This window comes from Moschus berezovskii, chromosome 1 (genome assembly GCF_049115385.1).
Source record: "Moschus berezovskii isolate FMDL1 chromosome 1, NW_MosBer_1.0, whole genome shotgun sequence".
Lineage (NCBI taxonomy): Eukaryota > Metazoa > Chordata > Mammalia > Artiodactyla > Moschidae > Moschus > Moschus berezovskii.
In genome coordinates this window covers 92247949-92269912 of record NC_142460.1, presented here as the reverse complement: position 1 = coordinate 92269912, position 21964 = coordinate 92247949, and the positions used below count along the sequence as shown (strand labels likewise).

The window sequence follows — 21964 nt, the reverse complement described above, 5'->3', positions numbered from 1 at the left end:
GTATGAGTTGGGAGGTAAAGGAGGCATGAGGGTCTAACCTTCCCCATGCTAGAACTCAGCCCTAGCCTTCCCTGATGCCCAGTTGGTTCCCTCAAATAATTCCATAACCCCCAACCGAGCACATAGAAACTGGCCCATATCTAATTTCTATATGTAAATTCCCAGAACTCACTAAATATTTTCACTCTCTTCTGTTTTAGCAGCTTGGCTTTGGCAAGAGACTTGGGAAAAGGAATTAGTAGACCAGGAGCCCTGAATTTGTATCTAGGTCATGGAAATTCTAATCCAATCACTACCGTTAAGTTGCCGGATGTCCTTGGGTAATCTGTTATACCTCTCAGACTGCAGTTTCCCCACTTCTAAATGCAGGGGTTAGGCTTGATGTTCTCTAAGAGCCTTTCTAACTTTAACATAAAATCTGTCTTCCACTGAGAATGTATGCTTCCTCCCTCAAATTCAGATTTGATTCTATCCTTTTAGGGTACCTTTACAGTCCTTTCTTATCCATCCAATAGCTCAGATGTGCTACCGATGAGACTTAATCTGTCCTTATCTTGGAGACATTCTTCAGACACTTATGCAAGTGCCCCAGATCTCCCCAACTAGTGTTCCTATTGGTTTAACCATCTGATCACCTCCTTTGGGACTTTGATATTGAGGTGTCTTGGAGGACTAAACTAATATTCCAGAAACTTGTCTTTTTACTATAAACAAGCCAACCAACAGCATATACAAAAATAAATACAAAATGGATTAAAGACCTAAATGATGTAAGGCCAGGTATTATTAATAGAAAACTCCTAGAGGAAGACACAGGCAGAACAACACTGTTTGACATAAATCACAATATGTTTTTTGGATCCCTCTCCTGAAGTAAAGGAAATAAAGGCAAAAATAAATAAATGGGACCTACTTAAACTTAGAAGTTTTTGCCCATCAAAGAAAACCAACAACAAAACAAAAAGGCAATCTACTGAATGGGAGAAAATACTTGCAAATGATATGACCAATAAGATTAAAATCCAACATTATTAACAGCTCATACATCTCAACATCAAAAAAACAAACAACCTGGTTAAAAAGTGAGCAGAAGAACTGAATAGACATTATTCCAAAGAGGAAAGGCAGATGGCCAACAGGTACATGGCAAGATAATCATTGTCACTAATCATCAGGGAAATGCAAATCTAAACCACAATGAAATATCACCTCACACCTGTCAGAATGGCCATCATTAAAAAGAACACAAATAAGAAATGTTGGCAAAGATGTAGAGAAAAGGGAACCCGTACACTGCTGATGGGAATGTAAATTGATGTAAACACTGTGGACAACTTATAGAGGTTTCTCCAAAAAACAAAAATAGAACCGCTATATGACCTAGCAATTCCACTCCTGGGTATGTATCTGAAAAAAAATCCAAAACACTTTTATTTGAAAGATACATGAACTCCAATGTTCATAGCAACACAATTTACAATTGCCAATACGGTGAAACAATCTAAATGTTCATCAACAGATGAATGGATAAAGAAGATGTGGTACATACACACAATGGAATACTACTCACCTACAAAAAGAATGAAATTTTGCCATTTGTGCAACATAGATGGACTTAAAGGGCATTATGTGAAGTAAAATAACAAACCAATCAAAAAGTGGGCAAAAGAACTAAACAGATATTTCTTCAAAGAAGACATAAGGATGGCTAATAAACACATGAAAAGATGCTCAACATCACTCATTATTAGAGAAAAGGAAATCAAAACCACAATGAAGTACCATCTCACGCTGGTCAGAATGGCTGTCATCAAAAGTCTACAAACAAACAAATGCTGGAGAGGGTGTGGAGAAAAGGGGACCCTCTTATACTGTTGAGGGAATGCAAACTGGTACAGCCACTATGGAGAACAGTGTGGAGATTCCTTAAACTGGGAATAGAACTGCCATCAGTTCAGTTCAGTCGCTCAGTTGTGTCCGACTCTCCGCGACCCCATGAATCACAGCACGCCAGGCCTCCCTGTCCATCACCAACTCCCGGAGTTCACTCAAACTCATGTCCATCAAGTTGGTGATGCCATCCAGCCATCTCATTCTCTGTCGTCCCCTTCTCCTCCTGCCCCCAATCCCTCCCAGCATCAGAGTCTTTTCAACCCAGCAATCCCACTGCTGGGCATACACACTGAGGAAACCAGAATTGAGACACATGTACCCAATGTTCATTGCAGCACTGTTTGCAATAGCTAGGACATGGAAGCAACCTAGATGTCCATTGGCAGACGAATGGGTAAGGAAGTTGTGGTACATATGCACAATGGAATATTACTCAGCTATAAAAAGGAACGTATTTGAGTCAGTCCTAATGAGGTGGATGAAACTGGATCCTATTATACAGTGAAATAAGTCAGAAAGAGGAAGACACTACCATATATTAATGCATAAATATATGGAATTTAGAAAGACGGTAATGACGATCCTACATGCAGGGCCGCAGAGGGGACACAGATGTAAAGAACAGACTTTTGGACTCAGTGGAAGAAGGCAAAGGTGGGAGGATTTGAGAGAACAGCATTGAAACATGTATATTACCATAAGGAAAACAGATGACCAGTGCAAGTTTGATGCATGAAGCAGGGCACCCAAAGCCAGTGCTCTGGGACAACCCAGAGGGATAGGGTGGGAAGGGAGGTGTGAGTGGATGTTCAGGATGGGGGAACACATATATACCTGTGGTTGATACATGTTGGTTGATATATGGCAAAAACCATCATAATATTGTAATTATCCTCCAATTAAATTAATTAAAAAATAAAGATAAATACTGCATGATATTGTTTATATGTGGAATCTAAAATAAAAACAACAAACTAGTGAATAAAACAAAAAAAAAAGCAGACTTACAGATACAAAGAACAAAGTAGTTGCTATGGGGGGGCAATATAGGGGTGGTGGAGTGGGAGGTAGCCAGTATTGGGTGTAAAGATAGGCTCAAGGATGTATTGTACAACATGGCGAATATAGCCAATATTTTTAATTTAAGTGAAAAGTAACCTTTAAAAATTGTATTAAAAGTTGTATTAAAAGTTAAAATAAATAATAAATAAAAGTGTACCTTAGTCGGTTTGTCGGTTACCAACTTCAACTCAAAGTGTCCACCAGGGGGCATCAGAACCCAGGACGATGGCGCTTCATCCTGAATAGTCTATGTTGATCCAGGGCTTGTAAGCTCTGGGATCATCTGGCTCTTTCTCTAGCATGGCAGAGGGTGCAGGCACGTGGGAGCAGCTGGCAGAACCTCCTCCCACTGCTCTAGTAACTGTCTGAACTGTTTGTAGGCGTGTGAGCCCAGCCGCACGAGCAGCTCTGACTTGCTCGATAAGATGAAGGCACTGTCCGTTCTCGGTCCTGGGAAGACGTGACCTGGGTTAACAGATAGCCCCATGCCAAAGAATTCCTTTAGAAATCCCTCTCTAAAAGCTCCACTAAGGGGCAAATCGTCCATTCCTGACTAAGAAATCTCTGCCCTTTGTCAAACAGGATCGTTTGCTGAGATATCTGTCCTAACCCCACAACTCACTTCCCTCCCACCTCAGCTCAGGCACTGGAGGTACTCCAGGGAACCGGCACCCACTGTTTCTGTTTGCACATGGTGAACTTTTAAAACCAATGGCTGCTAAGCCCCACCCTGCTGCTGCTGCTGCTGCTAAGTCACTTGAGTTGTGTCCGACTCTGTGTGACCCCATAGACGGCAGCCCACCAGGCTCCCCCGTCCCTGGGATTCTCCAGGCAAGAACACTGGAGTGGGTTGCCATTTCCTTCTCCAATGTGTGAAAGTGAAAAGTGAAAGTGAGGTCAGTCAGTCGCGTCTGACCCTTAGCAACCCCACAGACTGCAGCCTACCAGGCTCCTCCATCCATGGGATTTTCTAGGCAAGAGTACTGGAGTGGCTTGCCATTGCCTTCTCCGGCCCCACCCTAGAGATTCGAATTTAATTGTTCTGGGGTGGAACTTAGGCAGCAGAGTTTTTAAAAGCCCTTCCCATGTGATTGTTATGTGCAGCCTTATGGAGAATCTCTGGGTTCAAGGCACTACTCAAGTGTTGGAGCCTGAAAGAAATACAGAATCTCAGCATCCCCTTCCCAACCTGCTGAATCAGAACCTGTTTGAGAAGCACTGGTCAAGTCAGCATACTGTTCCACTTCATCCATGCTCATCGCCCTGGCCGGAACCACAGCCTCCCCAACTTTCTCAAGTTGGAGCACTTGCCTTCAGAAGTTTTTGCCTCTAACCTACAGAGAGAAACACATTTTATAGCAGGATGTACAGCACACACATGTATATATAATGAAATTAAAACATCATAAAAATACTTCTTTTATTCTTACTGAACCAGACTTGGATTCGTTCACTTGTGCACAGCTAATCCACTTGTGATCAAGAAAAGTGCAGCATTCATTGCAGGACACCACACAATGAGTCCAGGCAGCTAGAGTTCCAAAGACCCAACTCCCTGATGGTTCCAGGAAAAACTTTTTAAAGACAGAGTGAGGGAGGGGAGATTGAAGGATCTATGATCAGCTCATGGATATCCTTCTGGTTGGCTGGTGGTGATGTAATTGGGAGTCAACATCACCAACCTGCTGGTTCCAATTGGTCTGGGGTCTACATGCTTGTGGGCAGCACTCAGTTAACTTACTCCATCTGGTGGGGGTTTCAGTATCTTCCAAACAGCTCAAAGGACATGGCTCAGGATATTATCTATAGCCCTTGAGGAGGAATTAAAAGTTCTTGACTTTGTTTAATGGCTAAAGTATTATTGTTTCGTCTTGCTTGGCTGTTATGCTTTCTTTCTGCATTTTCTTACCTCTCTGATTAAATTTAGTTTTTTGGACCTTGGGGAAGGCCTAAGAGGCTAAAGTTTTTCTACAGACAAGAGGCAGGCAGAAGACATGGTGGGGAGGGTGTGTGTGGGGGTCTATCCTGGGAAGGCCCTAGAGTCCTGGTTGGTTACACTATCTGTGATGGACTCTAATCCATTCAATAGGTATTCCTGGCACCTACTGTATACTTGGCATTGTTCTAGGTGCCTGTGCCAGTCTGTTCCCAGGCAAAACTTCCTGTTTTTATGGAGTTTATGTTGGGGTGGTGGCAGGATAGGGTTGTCAGAAAGTTAAAAGTAAATCATGAATATGAAGGGCATGCTTGAAGATTAATATAACAAAGTTTCTTTTAAAACTTACATTTTGGGGGTACTTATGAATCCTGATTGTGGTGTTTCTTGATCTCAGTCCTGGGTATACACACTTTGTAAAACCCAAGTCTTTGCATTCCTCTGGATGCATGTTATGACTCAGTGAAAAGTTCAAAAAAATTATATTCTGAGATTTTCTATTATTGTCTTCTATTAAAAAAGCCAACTAAAACACTAAATTCAGTTCAGCTACTATTAGGTTGCAACAGGAGTTTAAAACACATTGTTCTATTTTTAAAAACAAAACAGAACCAAAGAAAAACCTTCAGCCTGATAACTCTGCAGCATCCGCCACTCTTGGCTGAGTACCTGCTTACAGGTATGAGACAGGCTGCCTTCCTCGCCCTCCTGCTTACCCTGTGTGCAACCATCTCAAGCCTTCTTAAGGGCAGCGCCACAAGCCTCCCTCAAGCAGCCCGGGGCCGCCTCTGCTTAGAACTAGACCTGACAAGCCCTTCTCCCTGCAGAGTCACGCTGCTGTGGGCAGCTCTCTTCAGATTCCAGTTCTGGGAAGAGACTGGCACAGGCACATAGGAGGGCTGGGGTTATCTCTGCAGCCACCTCCCAAATCTCCTGAACCTTGTGCTTCTAGCCTGTCTCATTTACTCCATTATGGTGTCAGTCCCCTTGGGGGACATGAGACTCCCTGGCTACTAGTACCAGAGTCATCAGACGATGCAGAGAAGGAGCCATCCTCTGAGACAATTCCCATCACAGCCCCCACTGCTCAACATGGTGGTGGGGACAGTCCAGGAGTTGGGACTGGGCAGGATGGGTGTGGGTAGCAGGAGACCTCTTTTCTGTGAGCCTAACGGCCCAGATAACCCTGCACTAGGGACACCAGAGGCATGGGTCTGGCCCCTGAGAGCAACTGGAGGGGAGATGGGAGAATGGGGAGTTGGGCTTCCCTAACAGAATCAGCAGGACCATCCAGCATGCAGGTGCTTTGACCTCTTGCCTTGTTTAATTTTGAGCTTGATTTATCAGCAGAAAAACTTGATCCAAATCAGTTGTTTGCATCTACTGATGCCCCAAACCTAGTCAGACCTGATGCTTCCCAAAGTTCCTGGGTTTGGTGTTGCTTTGTTGTGTCTTAGTGGTTCCGAGCAGACTTGGGAGTCAGAAAACTGGATTTGAATCCTGGCTTCACTACTACCAGCTGTTGCTTAATTGTGTACAGCCTCATTTCTATCACCTGTGGCATCCTGCGTGCCCTACACCCTGTCTCGGCCCAGGTTGGGTGCATTCACCTTCCTGTTCTGTGGCCCTGGCTCCATGGCAAAGGGCATACCTTGCAGACACTGGTATCGGATGATTTAGTAGGAAGTTGTCCTGCTCACCCCACAGGGCAAGACCCACGACCCAAATCCACCCAGTCTAGTCCCCCATAGCCGTCTAGAACCCACCCCTTCTCATTGCCCCACTGTTCTTAGACCAGAGCCCTTGGGCCCAATGCCAGAGAATAGGCACGCAGAGAAGACACCTTTACAGAGTTCTCTGCTGTCTGATCCTTGGGACAGTTCTGTCTGGAGTTGTTTGATTACTACACATTTTATAGATGAAGTACAGTCAGTAACAGGGCCAATTGCCCTAAGTCTTCTGGTTCTAAGCCTCACGCCCCAAGGCTGTCTGGAGCTGGGTTAGGCAGGCTGCACTGTCACTGGCAGAAAGTTCTGAATTTTCTCCTCCTTTCGAGGTGCAGGCTCAAGAGGGAACAGTGGAGGCGGGAGGAGGCCCCCTTTGCCTGGAGCTCTTTCTGCTTATACTCCCCTAGCAAGAAGTGTCACAGGCCTGAGCCCAGCTCCCCCTTAGACTCAGGGAAAGGGTTGAGGCAGTCCAGTTTGGTCTCTGGGCTGCTACTGAGAGATTAGGATTAGACACCCTCTCTGCAGTCAAACACTCACCGGATTGGGACCTTGGAAACTTTCCAATTCAGTCTCTTCATTTTAGAAACGAAGCAACTGAGGCCAGGGGGAAGTGATGACTTTTTTTTTTTTACACTACATGTTAAGTCGGGGGAGCGGCTGAACTGCTGCTTAGAATTCGAGGCTCCTATTTCAATGCTCCTCCACTGGGCCCTGTTGAGTACACCGGCTCAGTGTGAACTCTCTACCTTCCGCTTCACGTCTTCTCCCTTTGGCTCCACCAGAAGGCGCAAGCAGCTCCTCTGGTGGGACGAAGAAGGGGGCGTGGCCGGCTTGAAGGAAAAGGGAGAGGGAGGAGTAAGTAGGCCAGGGCCCCTTAAAGGGGCGGGTCAGTCCCGCCGGGCCCCGCCCCCTGGGGCGGCGCAGGCGCAGGCGGGCTCCAGGAACTCCGGCGGGAGGGCGGGCGCTCCTGGCTCTCGGGCCGGCGCGCTGGGCCGCAGCACCTGCGGGGGCCGGCGCGGGGCGCGGCTCCCGGCGGGCGGACCTCGACGCCCAGGAGCGAGGGCGGGGAGCCGGGACCGGGACGGGGGGCGGAGCGGGAGGGGACGCTACCCCGCGGCCCCCTCCCCCGGGGGACGGGGCGGAAGCGGCCGGGCGGGCGGCGGTGTGAGCGGGCGCCGAGGGCAGCACCATCTGGAGGGGCGGGACCGCGCGGCCTCTGGGGGGCAGGCGAGTGCGTTGGGCAGTGCCGGCTGGGGGCCCCAGGCGGGGCGTCGTGCAGGAAGAGCGCGGCGGGCTCAGCCCAGGGCTGCCGGAGCAGCAGCCGCAGCGGGTCGGGGTTCTCAGCTGGGGCCCGCAGCAGCTCCGCGGGCTGAAGCTCGGCGTGGAGGAGCAAGGGGGCGTGGGTCCGGCGGTGCAGGAGGAGGGCGGGGTGGGCCCGGGGGTGCAGGAGCGGGGTGGCCGGGGCCACGAGCCCAGTCTGGGGGTGGTGTGGGGGCCGCCGGACGGCGCGGACTGGAGGCGCCCGCCGCCGTGGACTGGCTCCGCGGGCTGGCCGGTGGTGCAGGAGGAGGGGCTGGGGCCCCGCAAGCAGCATCAGGAGAAAGGTGAAGGCAGCCCCGCAGTGCAGGAGCGGGGGGAGGCCCGCGCCGGGGTGCAGGAGCTGGGGGAGGGGAGCCCACGCCGGCTGCTGCAGCAGCCCGAGCAGCTGTCCGAACTCGCGGAGGGCTCTTGGGAGCGCAGAGACGAGCTCGAAAGTTCCGGGGAGCAGTACTGGGAGAGCTGCGGGCACCTCAGACGGGAGGCGGTGGTCCTGGGAGAGGTCCCGGCCCGTCGCAAGAGACTCGAACTGCTGGGGAGGGCCCGGCCGGTGGGGCCCCGGGGGCCTGAGGGGGAGGGACGTCTGGGGGTGCAGGAAGCGAATTGGCTGCCTGGGGTACAGGAGGGACAGGCGGTGCGGGCTGTCCAGGAAACATACCTGGACGGGAAGGGGTCCCAGGAGGGGGAGGAGCCCCCTGAGGGGCATCGGATCCGGAGGCGCAGGCGGCGGAGGAGGTGGTAACCCACGGGCCGGCTGCTCGGCACCAGGGCCGGGCTGGGCCGGGCCGGGGTCGAGGTGAGCGCAGAATGTAGCGGTTTGGGGAGAGGGGAGCAGAAGAGCACCGCGAACCTGGGGGCGTTGGAAACCACTGCCCGGTAGCAAGCACTGTCCTGCTGGGTTCTTTTCTGCCACCTCGGCTGGGACATCATAGAAGCAGTGTCTGCAGTGAGCCAGTGGAAGGCAGCAGGTAAGGAAGCCCAGTTCTGTTCTCAATTGGAATTGATGTGTTTGGAAGGAGGGGGCTGCAGTTAGGAGAGCGTGGTCTCCGAACTGCCCTTTTTTCATTCCCCGTGTTTAAACCTGGGGAGGACCCAAGCAGTGCAGTTTTCAACGGCAAAGCAGGGCCCCTCCCCCCAGCACTGTTTGTGCCAACTGGAGTGATGGGACATTTCCTTAGAGTCTAGACTGGTGGTGAGATTGTCTGGGCGGCTGCCAGGTATGGGCAGAAGGAAGAGAGGGGTAGCCCAAGGGTGAGTTTGCAGAGGAAGTAATCAGCACCCCCACCCCACCCCCAGCCAACTACAGATGGAGGTAGGGGTGCTTCATGCCCTACCTGGGGCGGTGCAGTCAGCACAGGCTGCCTCACGTCCTCAAATCACATTCCAAAAAAGGGAAGGGGCAGCATTGCAAGGACAGGACCTTATCTTGTAACTGTAGCCACGTGAGCTGAGATGAGTGTGGCAAGCAGTGACTTGGGCACGAGCCTGACCTGCTCCCGCCACACCTTCTTGTCACATTTGATTAATAGTGAGGGCACAGAGCCAAGGATAAATAGTGGGCAGGAGGGTGGAGAGCCACTGGTGAGGCCCTGTGTCCGTGTGGGCTCTCAGGACCCCAGTCTGAAAATGAGGGAGAGGAGGGGTATCTGCATCGCTGGACTTGAGGCATCCTGGTGGCCCAGACCTCAGCCACACCCAAAGGAGGTGGACAGATGAGCAGCTGAGCTGTGGCATCATGAGTTCTGTACCAGCCAGGGTCAGCTTCCAGCCCAGCTTAGAGGTAGGGCTTGCAGAGGTGGGGGCTAAGTTTGGCTTCCTTTTGACTCCCTCATGGTGTGGGTGCCAGGCTGTTCATTCCTGCCCCATAGGGACTTGGTGGTTCATCTGTGGGCCTCGTCCTCTTAGGGATGTTCATTTCTTACTTGGTACTGTGTGGGTTCTTGCTTCTCTAGCCCTCAGGTGGAGGTGGGTGCAGAATTGCTGCCTGTCTCAGGACGGTCGCCAAGACCCATCTCTGCCTCAGCCCAGGGAGTGGCTCTGAGTCAGATGGCCCCCAGAACCCCTGTCCCAACCGGACTGGGTGGAGATAGTCCTTTTCTGTCGGGCATGGGGAGTGGCGGTGGCGTCCTCGGCAGGCAGCTGCTGGGACTCCGCTGGAGGAGCCGGTTAGCCTGCTCCCCTTGCAAACCTAAACTTGACTGTCAGCTTCATCCCACGCCTGCCTGTCATCCTGCCACCACAAACACTCAAGCACTGGAAGTTCAATTGCTGTGTCCAAGGTGTCTGGCTCTTTTGGGATGGCCAGACTGGTTCTGGCTCTCTGGTTTCAGTGGAGAGAATTGTTCTAAACACAGATTCACAAGCACACACCTTTACCCTTTTCAGGTTGATTCTTGAATTTGTGGTAGATGAAGAGAAAGAGGACTTTGGCAGGTCTGGATTTAAACCATTTACTAGCTGTGTAACCCTCTGAGGCAACATAACGTCTCTGGGCTTCAGTTTCCTCTTCTATGAGGTGGGCTGCTGTTTTCCCGACAGTGTCCTCAGTGCAGAGGGCTCAGACCCTTTGCCAGCCGAGCATCCACCTGCCTAGGAGCCATGGGAGTGGACATTAGATAGGAGGGGTTAGCGCTCCCAGACCTTTTCCTGTGTCCCCGAAGTCCATGGTTATTCCCCTGCCCTGTGTTTTATTCTGGAAGATGAAGTGCTTTTTCATTTTTAATAACAGCTTTATTGAAGAACATATTGGAACATATTTAAAACATAAGTTTTAATATTTGTATATACCTGTAAAACTACCACCACAATCAAGATAACGAATATACCCATTATTTCCAAACTCCCCCCAAAAAGTTTTTTGTGCCCCTTTGTGACCCATTCATCCTGCCCCTTCTTTGCCAGCCCCCTTCCCTGGGTAACAGTGGTCTGCTTTCTGTCACTGCACATTAGTTCACATTACCTAACATTTATGTAAATAGAATCGTACATTATTTTTGTTTGTTTGGACTTTGCTTTCTTTAAGTCAGCATGATTATTTTGAGATTCTTCCATGTTCTTGTGTGTGTCAATTGCTTATTCCTTTTTATTGCTGAGTAGTATTCCTTTGTTTATGCATACCACAGTCTCTTTATCCATATGCCTCCTGATGGGTTGTTTTCAGTTTTTGGTTATTACAGTAAAACTACTATGAACATTTGTATAAGTCTTTGTATGGACATATACTTTTATTTCTCTTGGATAAATCCTTAGGACTGGAATAGTTGGAGCATATGGTAGACGTACATTTCATTTTTTAACAAAGTGCCAGACTGCTTTCCAGAGTGGTTGTACCATTTTACATCCCCACCAACTGTGTATGAAAGTTCTAGTTTGCTACTTTGTCAGCATTTGTCAGTCTTTAAATTTAGACACACTAATAGGTCTGTAATGGCATCTCGTTCTGGTTTTAATTTGCGTTTATGTAATGAGTAATGTTGGGCATCTTTTCATGTGCTTATTTGCCATCTGTTTATCTTTGGTGATGTTTCTGTTCAAATTGTTTACCCGTTTTTTAATTGTGTGGGGTTTTTTTCCGTTCTAAGTTTTGGGAGTTCTTTTGTATTCTGGATTCAAGCCTTTTATGGGATATATGACTTGAAAATATTTTCTTCCAGGCTTTGGTTTGCATTTTGATTCTCCTAACTGTGTCTTTCAAAGAACCAAAGTTTTAAATTTTAATGAACTTCAATTTACCAATGTGTTCTCTTATGGATTTTGCTTTTGGTGTCTTAAGAACTCTCTGCCTAACCAAAAGCATGGTGGTTTTCTCCTGTAGCTTTTATAGTTACGGATTTTACATTTAGGTCTATGGTCTATTTGGGTTTAATTCTTGACTTAGTATATGGTGCAGGGTGTTCAGGTTTTTGCATGTGGAGGTCCAGCTGTTCACCAGAATTTTTTGAATAGACTTGTTTCTCCATGGAGTTGTCTTTGTACCTTCTTTGAAAATCAGTTGTGTATGTGTAGATGTGATTGTGAATTTTGTTTTGTTCCATTGATCTAACTTTTCTATCTTTATCCCAGGACCACATTATCTTGATCACTAGATTTTATTGTAAATCTTAAAATCACGGAAAGATCTTGAACTTCGTTCTTCCTTTTCAGAATTGCTGTAGTTATTCTAGGTTTGTTGCACATTTGTATTTTAGAACCATTTGTTAATTTCTACAAAATAGCCTGCTGGAATTGCATTGACGCTATAGACCAGTTTGGGGAAAATTGATATCTTAGCAATATTGAACCTGACCCATGAACAATGTATATTTCTGTTTATTTAGAATTGCTATCTTAGAATATTGAACCTGACCCATGCACAATGTGTACCTCTGTATTTATTTAGATTTTTAAGAATTTCACCAGTGTTTTGTAGTTTACAGTGTACAAACCTTTTAAATCTTTTGTCAGGTATATCCTTAAGTATTGAATATTTTTGATGTTATAAATGGCATTTTTAATGGAATTCAGCATTTTGTTTAAAAATTTACCTACCTTAATTGTGGTAAAATATACACAACAGAAAATTTACCGTGTTACCCATTTTTAAGTGTATAGTTCAGTAGGATTAGGTACATTTATGTTGTTGTGCAACCATTGCTGTCATCCATCTCCAGAACATTTTTTTATCTTGCAAAACTGAAACTCTGTCCCTATTGATCAACCTCTGTATTCCTCCTCTACCTCAGCCCCTGGCAATCACATTCTACTTTCTGTCTCTATGAATTTGACTACTCTAAATACCTCATACAGTATTTGTCCTTTTGTGACTGGCTTTTTTCACTTATCAAAATGTATTCAAGGTTAATCCATGTTGTAGCACGTGTCAGAATTTTTTCTCTTAAGGCTGAATAGTCATCCATTGTATGACTATATTACGTTTCATTTATTCATCAATCAGTGATTGCTACAACCTTTTGCTATTGCCAACAATGTTGGTGTAAGATGGTCTTGTTCTTTAAATTTCAATTTCCATTTTTTTACTTCTGAATATTATATACTCATATCCTCCCACCTTGCTAAACAGACTTGTTCCAGCAGCTTTTTTGTAGCTTCCATTGGATTTTATACATAGACTGTCATGTCATCTGCTAGCACAGGCAGTTTTAATTCTTCCTTTCTGATCTTTATGTCTGTTATTTCTTTTTCTTGCCCAATTGCACTGGCTAATCCTCTGGTATAATATTAAGTGGAAGATTAGATACTTTGTTCCTGAGCTTCAGGGGAAAGTGTTCAGTATTTCACCATTATGAATAGTTTAAGTTTTTCATGTATGATCTTTATCAGTTTGAAGAAGCTCCCTTCTATTCTTATTTTACTGGGATTTTTAATAGAAAATCCATAGAAATGGATGTTGGATTTTGTCAAATGCCTTTTTCTGTGTTTATCAAAATGATCATAGGATTTTCTTTTTTAGTTCATGTGTGGAATTGTAATGCATTAATTTTTTCAAATGCTAAATCAACCTTGCATTCCTGAGACAAGCTCCACTGGGTCATGATGGTTATTCTTTCTATTGTTGAATTCTGTTTTCTAAAGAATTTGTTAAGATTTTTTGCATCTATTTTTATGAGGATAGTTTTCTTTCCTTGTAATGTCTGCAGGATTCATAATATACATCTTTAATTTATTATAGTCTTTCTTCAAGTGATGTAAGAACCATAAAATAGTACATTTTCACTTTTTTTTCCTTTATGCAATTATTATCAAAAATTTTATTTATGCATGTGACAACCCCCACGCAGCAATGGTAAAATTTTTGTTTAAACAGTTAATTTATCTTTTAAAGTATTTTGAACAGTAAGAAAAGTATGTTAACTATTTAACCATGTAGTTGCCATTTCCAGTGCTATTCATTTCTTTGCATAAATCTATGTTTCTATATTGGAGAAGGAAGTGGCAACCCAATCCAGTATTCTTGCCTGGGAAATCCCGTGGCTAGAGCAGCCTGGTGGGCAACAGTCCATGTGGTTGCACAGAGTTGGACATGACTGAGCAACTTGCACACACACGTTTCTATATAGTATTATTTTTCTTCTGTCTGAAGGATTTCTGTTAATATTTATTGTAGTGCAGGTCTGCTGGTATTGAATTCTTTCATTTTTTATATATTTAAAGTTTATTTAGTCTTTATTTTAAAACTATATTTTCAGTGGAATAGAATTCTAAATCACTAGTTTTAATGATATAGTGCCTCTGTCCTCTCATTTCCATTGTTTTCTGCAAGAAATTTGTTGTCATATTTGTTCCCTGTATATAGCTTGTCTCCCTTGCCTTTCCCAACTACTTTTTGAGATGTTATCACTGACTTTGAGCAATTTGGTTATAATGTGCAATGATATAGTTTCTTCTTGTGTCTTGTGTTTGAGTCATTGAGTTTCTTGAATCTGTGGGCTTTTAGTTCCCTGTTCTGTAGCCTGGAAACTCAACTATAGGGCTGAATTCCTGTTTCCTGTCTCCTAGGTATCACTGGTCTTTGTATCTTGGTATACAGTGTCTTCAAAACCATTTTGTATATTTTTTCCATTTTTCTGTTGTTTCTGTCAGGAGAGTAAGTTTGATCTATATTGTTCTGTCTTGGCCAAAGATGGAGACTTTAATTCTCTCATTACCACCCTCTGCTCTTCGCATCTTCCAGTCCATCCACTCTGGATGTATCTCATTTTTTCTTCAGTCTGCTATTCATTGTTTATGGTATGACATAGTAAACCGTGACTTTTCCTTTCCTGCACACTTTTTGTTTTTTCTGGAGTTGACTTTTCTTGTTTGCTTAGTTTTCTATGTACCTTTCAGTTAGACTCTCCACTAGCTGTCTAAATTTCTTAGGATGTCAATTCTGTTAAGAATTCTATCAAATTCACCTTTCTGAAGGAAGTCTCTTTCAGACCTTGTGCTCTGACAGCATGGATTAATTGCTGTCTATCACTGATGCTTAGCTGGCCTGCTGGGCTCTCCTTTTCAGTATCCTGGGCATTTCCATCACTGCCTTTCTGTGTTGCATTTCCCATTTCCTATCTTCCCCTTTGTTGGTTTATTCTCTAGTTTGGTATAGTACATCGTTCAGTAGCTTCCCAAGAGGAGTGTGAAAGAGTGGTAGATTATTCTGAGACCTTGCCAGTCTGATACTCAAGTCAATTACTGAATATAGAAATCTAGGCTGGAAATGGGCTTCCCTGATAGCTCAGTTGGTAAAGAATCTTCTTGCAATGCAGGAGACCCCGGTTCAATTCCTGGGTTGGGAAGATCTGCTAAAGAAGGGATTGGCTACCCACTCCAGTATTCTTGGGCTTCTCTTGTGCTCAGCTGGTAAAGAATCCACCTGCAATTTGGGAGACCTGGGTTCGATCCCTGGGTTGGGAAGATCCCCTGGAGAAGGGAAAGGCTACCCACTCTAGTATTCTGCCCTGAAGAATTCCATGGACTGTATAGTTCATGGGGTTGCAAAGAGTTGGACACAACTGAGCGACTTTCACTTTCAGACTGGCAATTGCTCTGGAATCTTAAAAACATTGCTGTTAAGTTCCAGAGTTAACATTGATGTCTAAAGTCATTCCCAGTCCTTGTTTTGTCCCCTTGCCCAGAAGTTTATAGCGTCTTTTCTTCATCTCCATTATTCTTTAATTATGTAGCTTTGGTGTGGACTTTTGCTCTCCATTGTGTCAATTCCCTGTACTTTTCCTCCATCCCTTCTGTTGTGATTTTAGCAATTTTGATAGCAGATAATGTCTGTTGATGTCATTTTATCCCATGGCATGGATAAGATAGACAGAAAACTACTAAATTCACCTAAAGTTTTAATAGAAACATTGGAAGAATGGGTTAGGATTTTTGGCTAGGGAAATATCCATATTTCACTAAAAAAAAAAAAAAAACCAACCTTTTTTTTTAAAAAAGACTTAATTTGCTAACATTTTAAGACTCAGATTTTTTTAATTAGAAAAATTAAGAGAATTGTGTGAATCTAAGGAAGAAAATTTCAGAATGAATTTCCTAGAAATTTAGTAGAATGATTTTTCCATCCACTGACATTAATAGGATTTAGTGTTAAGAATTATCATCTGTATAGGAAGCAGTCCCGTAAACTGGTGCTCATGGCCATGATGAGAAGGGCCTTCTGAGAGTGGTCAGGGTTCTGGCCAGGACCAATGATTAGCACAATTACAGGCTTTCTCCAGAGCAGCAGTTCTTAACCCCAGTCTGGATTCATCTGAAGAGACTTAAAGATATGGTGTCTAAATCTCACTTAGACCAAGTTTAGAATCTCCGTGGGTGGGTCCCATGCATTGACACATTCCTACCCACCAGGTGATTTTTTAATACACAGCTAGTGCAGAGAACCACTGCTCCAGAGTTTAGCAGAGACCGTTGCTTCTCAGAGTGTAGACTGAGGACCAGCACGTTATCACTGGGAGCTTGTTAGAAATGCAGAACTTAGGCCCTACCCCATATCTGTGGAATCTGAATCTGCATTTTAACAAGATTCCTCAGGTGATCTGTATCAGCGTTAAAGTTTGTGAAATAGTACCTCAATTATTTATTCAACAAATAGATTTGCAAAAAGATCTGTTGAACAAATTTATAAGAACCTACTGCAGGGCAAGACTGCTGGGAGGGGTGGTGATGGGTCTGTGAATTTTTTATGTCTCCTGTCCTGTTTGTAATTTTTTATTCCCCTTGTTTAAAAAAAATAATATCCTCTTCTTGTTTTGTATAAGAAGACAAGATAAAACATCTTGTCTCTCTCAAGATATTAATGAGCATCTTCTGTCAAAATTTTCTTCTGTTGTGTAGTCTCTTCTCAGTTCCTTTTTTCTGTGTTTTACTTTCTTCCATGTTAGAAGCTTTGCTTGGGTGTCTGAAGATTCTTTTGTCCTCTGCTCTTGGCTGCAGAGCACTGGGTGGTCTTGTTGACAGCGCTTCTTTGTATGGTGGCCTGGCTGGACAGTTTGAGGGGGACTCCCAGTGTTGATTTCTTTCTTGCCTGATCAGAGTCCCCAGAAAGGATAGCCCTGTCTCCTACTAGGAGATGGAGGCCTGGCTCCATGTTGCTGGAGGGAATGGAGAAGAGGGACTAGAATCGCCGTGTCTACGTGTGCTTTCCTTTTTAGGGCCATGGCACCCGGTTCTCAGCCAAACCTGCTGTGCCAGTCAGAGACCTGCAGTTTGCCTCTGAAGGAAAGTCCTGATTTTGCTGGGTGGCACCAGGGCAGCCACCCAGTGGCTTTGTATTGGGGAGGGAGTCCAGAGGGGTCTTGCTGCTTCTTAAACAGCTTTTAACTAATCCTGTGTATTTTTAGCACTTCTCTCTGTCTCCTGTTCTTCTTCTAGAGGTTTCTGGGGCTGCTAGTTTCCAGGCCTTCTGAGGATTCTGTGGGGGGCAGTCAGGGACTTTTCACCCTGAGACTGGGGATATTCTCAGGTCTGCTGTCCGTAGCTACTGGCTCATCTGCTTTCTGGCTTCTAAAGCTTTGTTGTGGTTTTTCCCCTCTACTCTTCTTCCTGTCCTTAGGGACTTTTGCCTTTCAGAAAGTTTCTGTTTTGACAATTGCCACCTCAGTAGGGTTTTGGGAAGAAGTGGAATTACGTGCATGTGTGCCATGTATTTTTTCCTGAGACCTCTGTCCCCTCTTTAAGCTTCCTCCCAGGATCCATGAATTCATTCAGTTAAATATAAACAAATAGGATTCCAGTTCTGCCCTCCATGAACCCCAATCCTCCAACCAGGCTGTTTCGTGTCCGGTTGTATATGGACTGAATTCTGGTTCACCTGTTACTCCCTGCATGACCCTGGTCATGTCTCCAGAGCCTCAGTTTCCTCATCTGTAAAACTGGGATAACGTAGGGTAGTAAGGGGGAAGGTTATTCAGGCGATAAAAAATAAAAGCTTTTAGTAAAGAACTTGCACGCTTGTCTTTTTGAGGACCCGGCTTGTGACTTCTCCTTCATGCTCCCCCAAACCTAGCACAGGGTGAGCACGTGGGGGGAATGCGGTGAGTGGCTGAAGGACGCAGGTGCTGAGAAGTTTGGTCTGGGCCGTCTTTCAGCATCTCTGGGTTCTGGGAGCCACAGGCTTCTGCTGGAGGTGAGAACTCCGGGTTCTTCCTGTCTCTGCCTGTCGCCTGGATGCTGTGACTCCCACTGAGGCAAGTTCTCCTCGCAGGCCCCTGACCTTGGCAAGGCTGCCCCTTCATGGCTAGAAGGGAATCACCATTGCTCTGAACTGTTGATCTCCTCTGACTCGTAGGGATCCATTCCCTATGACAACTTCTAAGGCACCTGAGACCTGGCATGGCCCTTCCCTTGCAGGGTTTCAGTTTCTTTATGGCTGAAATGGGTGGGATTTAAGGTACCTTAAAATATCTTGTAGTCCCTGACTTTTCTCTCACTGCCACCTTCGGACTCCTCTCCCAGTTCAGCAGTCCACCCTGCACTGGATATTCCTAGTTCCTGGGGTTCTGGTATGGACACAGTCCCAGGGGGATGAGCAGTCCCGCTCTCAGAGTAAATGCTTTCCAGCTCACAGCTCTGGCTTCATTCCCCACCCCACCTCCAGGCCCCAACAATAGGCCCCTTCAGCTCTAGGCTCTTGCTGGGGGTGGGGGTGGGGTGAGGCCTGAGCCAGACTAGCCCTGGAAGAGCTCTGGGAGTGGCTGGCTGCTGGGAGCCGGACTCCATCCTTCATCTCTTCCCAGGAGCCTGTACTTCTGGGCCTTGGTGCCGTGAAGATGCTTGGGCCAGAGGGTGCTGAGAGGCCGCTCGCTGCAGTGCCCTGCATCCCAGCCCTGGCACTCAGGCGTGTGTGGTGTGTGTGTGCAAGAGACGCAGACAGCTGCTGGAATTTACCCACTGACACACGCGGGTGGTGTTTCTATGCGGGGGAGGGATGCTTCAGGAATGTGTCAGGACTCTCAGTGTGTCCTCTCTGCGGGTGTCAGGGTTGGCACACCAGTCTTCAACTGGTGGAGCATGAAACAGCTATATAATACTTTCAAGACCAAATTGATAGATGTGGGGAGGTGTTCGGCTCAGCCTGGGTCTGTGTTGTGGTGTTTAGTCAGCTTCTTTCCTTTGCTTTCTGAAAGTTACACTTCCTTCTCTGTTGGAGTCCAAGGAGTTGAGGCATAGGAGGGTCCCTGTACCCGGCGTGTCATCCCGGCTTCCACGCCCTGCCCTTCCACCCTCTCACTCCCTTGTCCCTGTCCTTTCTCTCTCTCTGAGGCTGGGATGCCTGACAAACCAGACCTCCTTCCCATCAGTCAACCCCGTGGCATCCTGTACCCCAGCTCTCCCTCCCTCAGCGTGTCCGTCCAGTCTGATGAGAAGGCAGCCTTCAGTCAAAACTCCCCCTCCGTCTTGAGGGACTGCCGTGCTGTCCCCAGGGTTGAAATAGCTTTGTGGGAGCAAAGTAGCTTAGTAGTTCTGGGACAGGGGTAACTATAATGAGATTGGTAGCCCCTCTTCCCACAAAGGTACTTGCTCTTCTGGATTAGAAATAATGACGGAGGGTAGGGGTTGGGGGGGAAGCAGAGCAAAGCCAGAGCCAACGAGGGCAGCCAGGCTTATTCCTGATATTCACGGGACGTAAGTGGCACCAGCTCACTGGAGTAGAGACAGGTCCATCACAAGGGCTTGAGGTCCTTTTCAGCGAACTGTCTTGACCAGGTGCCTTGCCAGATTCTTCCTTCAGGGTGACAGATATAAACAGATGGTCATTTTACAATGTACAAACCACAAGAAAGGTACATACGTAGGGCTCCCTTAATAGGATTTTATGTTAATACAGAGTGATACAGAAACAGTGACCCTTAAAGGATCAGAACATGATGGATAATTTAAATTTTTTTTAATTCTCTTGACTGTTTTTCACATGTACTATTATGTGATATGCCACTTTGTTTTCAAATATACTTTAACAAGATAACATAGGAAGCATTGTCAAAAAAATAACCATTTGGGATTAGGAAATAAGAATTTACAAAGGAGGTGACGTTTTAGCTGAGTCTTGAGGGATGTATAGGAGTTCATGATGTAGACAGTAAATCGCAAAGCATAGCGCAAAGACATTAAGCTCCAGGAAAGGCTATTTGATTTGGTTGGAATATGGAGACAGTTGAAGGAAATGATAAAAGAGGTGGAGGTGGACAAATATACAAGAGGTGGGTTGTGAAGGGCCTTGTAGTTGGCTCAGTGAGGAGTTACCGAAGGATGTAAGCAGGAAAGGCACTTCAGATCTGTGTTCAGATGGCAGTGTAACAGTAGGGAACTGTGTACCAGATGCTGTGCTTAGTGTGCTATTCGTGATCTCACTGAGTTTGCACTTGATGAAGGAGGCACTGTTTATTTCCATTTTACAGATAAGGAAATTGAGGCTTAGAGGTTGTCATTTGCCCAAATGATTAGAGAGTGATACAGCCAAGATTTCAGTTCAGGTTCTTTCTGACTCTTGTCCCAGGGAGATTGATGGGAGGAAGAATGAGGAGGCAGAGAGCAGATTTTATGGTCTGCCCCATGGGGGAGTAGGAAGTTATGGTCAGGGAGCCAAGGGTGAGGTTTCCAGCCTAGGTGGCTGGCGTTGGCTTATGCCATTTTCAGTCCGGATACAGGAGCACACGGTAGCTTGGTTTAAGGTGGGGGAGGCTGAGCTCAGTGTGGACACATGTGGTGCCCCCTCATCCCCCTGGCGGAGCCAGCTGGACATGTCTGGAAACACAGGTCTAGAGCTTCAGGAGTTCAGGAATGCACATGGGGCTAATCAGAGCCCTGGGAGGAGAGGAGGTGACCCCCCACCCCACCCCCCAGGTACGGAGAGAGGGAAGGGAGAGTTTCAAAGTCTTAGGAAATACCAGCAGTTAAGGAGAAGGGTGAAGAACCTTCAGGGTTAGTTAGACTCAAGGCCTGTGGGCCCAGCAGTGCTGGCAAATATGCCTCAGCCTTGACTGTCCCAGGACCTCAGCTGCCAAGCTCCCCTAGAAGGGAGTGGGTCGCAGCGTCCTGGAGATGGAGAGGGTGTGGACAGCCATGGTGTGTGTCTGAATCACCCTCTTCTCTTCCTTGGCCTGTGGCCAGCCTCCTCCCAGACCAGTGTGATTTCAGACCTGGGATGACCTGAAGGAGTGAGGTTTCCTGATGCAGTTCCTCTGGGATGAAGTCCCACGGGGAACCAGCCTGGCCCTGGTTCAGAAGCTTAAGCCCTGCACACAGAGGGGTGAGTTGAAGTTGATTGGGCTTGGTGGGGCTAGCATGTGGAGGCAAGATAATCCTCAGGTCGGAAGAGCCATAACCTACCCCCCACCTCCCCCCACACACTCTTTCTCCTCTCCTGTATGTTATCTTCCCTCCAGGGCCTGGAGAAGAGGGAAGGCAGACGTGGGAGAGGGCTGGCCTGGAGGTGGGGATGGCATATATTCCCGAGAATACGGTAGATTGTTTTGGAAAATCCTCTGGCCGGAAATTACATGTCACGTCTGCTCCTCAGTGTGGATTTGTCACTACACTGATGCTGTAGGAGAGCCTGGGGGAGGGGAGTGGACAGCAGAGGCAGGCTGGTTCCTGGCCATTAGCGGCTCCCTTTGGAGATAAGGGGCCAAGTTGTTGATCACAGGGTGTACCTGTGGGGTGGATTCCCCAAACCCGAGAGGCAGTTTGGATCTTGTGGATGTCTTGTAACAGGATGGCAGTAGGAGGCAAGAGATTTGGAAAGGGAGGAGGAAGGGAGAAAGCAGGAAGAGGGAATGGTTTAGATCGGACCCTTTATCCAACCCGGAGAAGGGATGCGTGGGCATCTTTTTCAACCTCTCTCTCTCCACAGTCTCCTGAGTTTGGGTTCCTGCTGCTGTTCCCAAAACCAGTTTCTGCCTTCTAGAGCTCTGGAGACCTGCCGTAGGAGCAGAGGAGCTTCTGCCTAGAATAAGCACCCTGCCTGGTAGGGTCGCTTCCCTGGTGGCTCAGCGGTAAAGAATCTGCCTGCAATGCAGGAGACCCCCGTTCGATCTCTGGG

General features: G+C 46.6%; 1 protein-coding gene and 1 long non-coding RNA gene across 3 annotated transcripts in view; one reads left to right on the top strand and one right to left on the bottom strand.

Moving 5' to 3' along the window:
• Positions 1 to 3084: 3084 nt before the first annotated feature.
• On the bottom strand, positions 3085 to 7443 carry LOC129540280 (uncharacterized). Its single transcript, XR_008682659.2, has 3 exons — positions 7156 to 7443; positions 4160 to 4289; positions 3085 to 3405 (listed from the first exon to the last, which is right to left on the bottom strand). It is a non-coding gene; the product is annotated as an uncharacterized LOC129540280 (long non-coding RNA).
• Positions 7444 to 8718: 1275 nt separating this feature from the next.
• TNK2 (tyrosine kinase non receptor 2) overlaps positions 8719 to 21964 on the top strand; it is a 39189-nt gene continuing 25943 nt past the window's right edge. The window contains exons 1-2 of one of the 2 annotated variants that reach the window (XM_055400569.2): positions 8719 to 8903; positions 21034 to 21172. In XM_055400569.2, coding sequence (XP_055256544.2) covers positions 21110 to 21172 — 63 coding nt within the window. In that variant the 5' untranslated portion in view covers positions 8719 to 8903; positions 21034 to 21109. The remainder of the gene's footprint in view (positions 8904 to 21033; positions 21173 to 21964) is intronic. The other variant, XM_055400816.2, reaches the window with a different exon arrangement.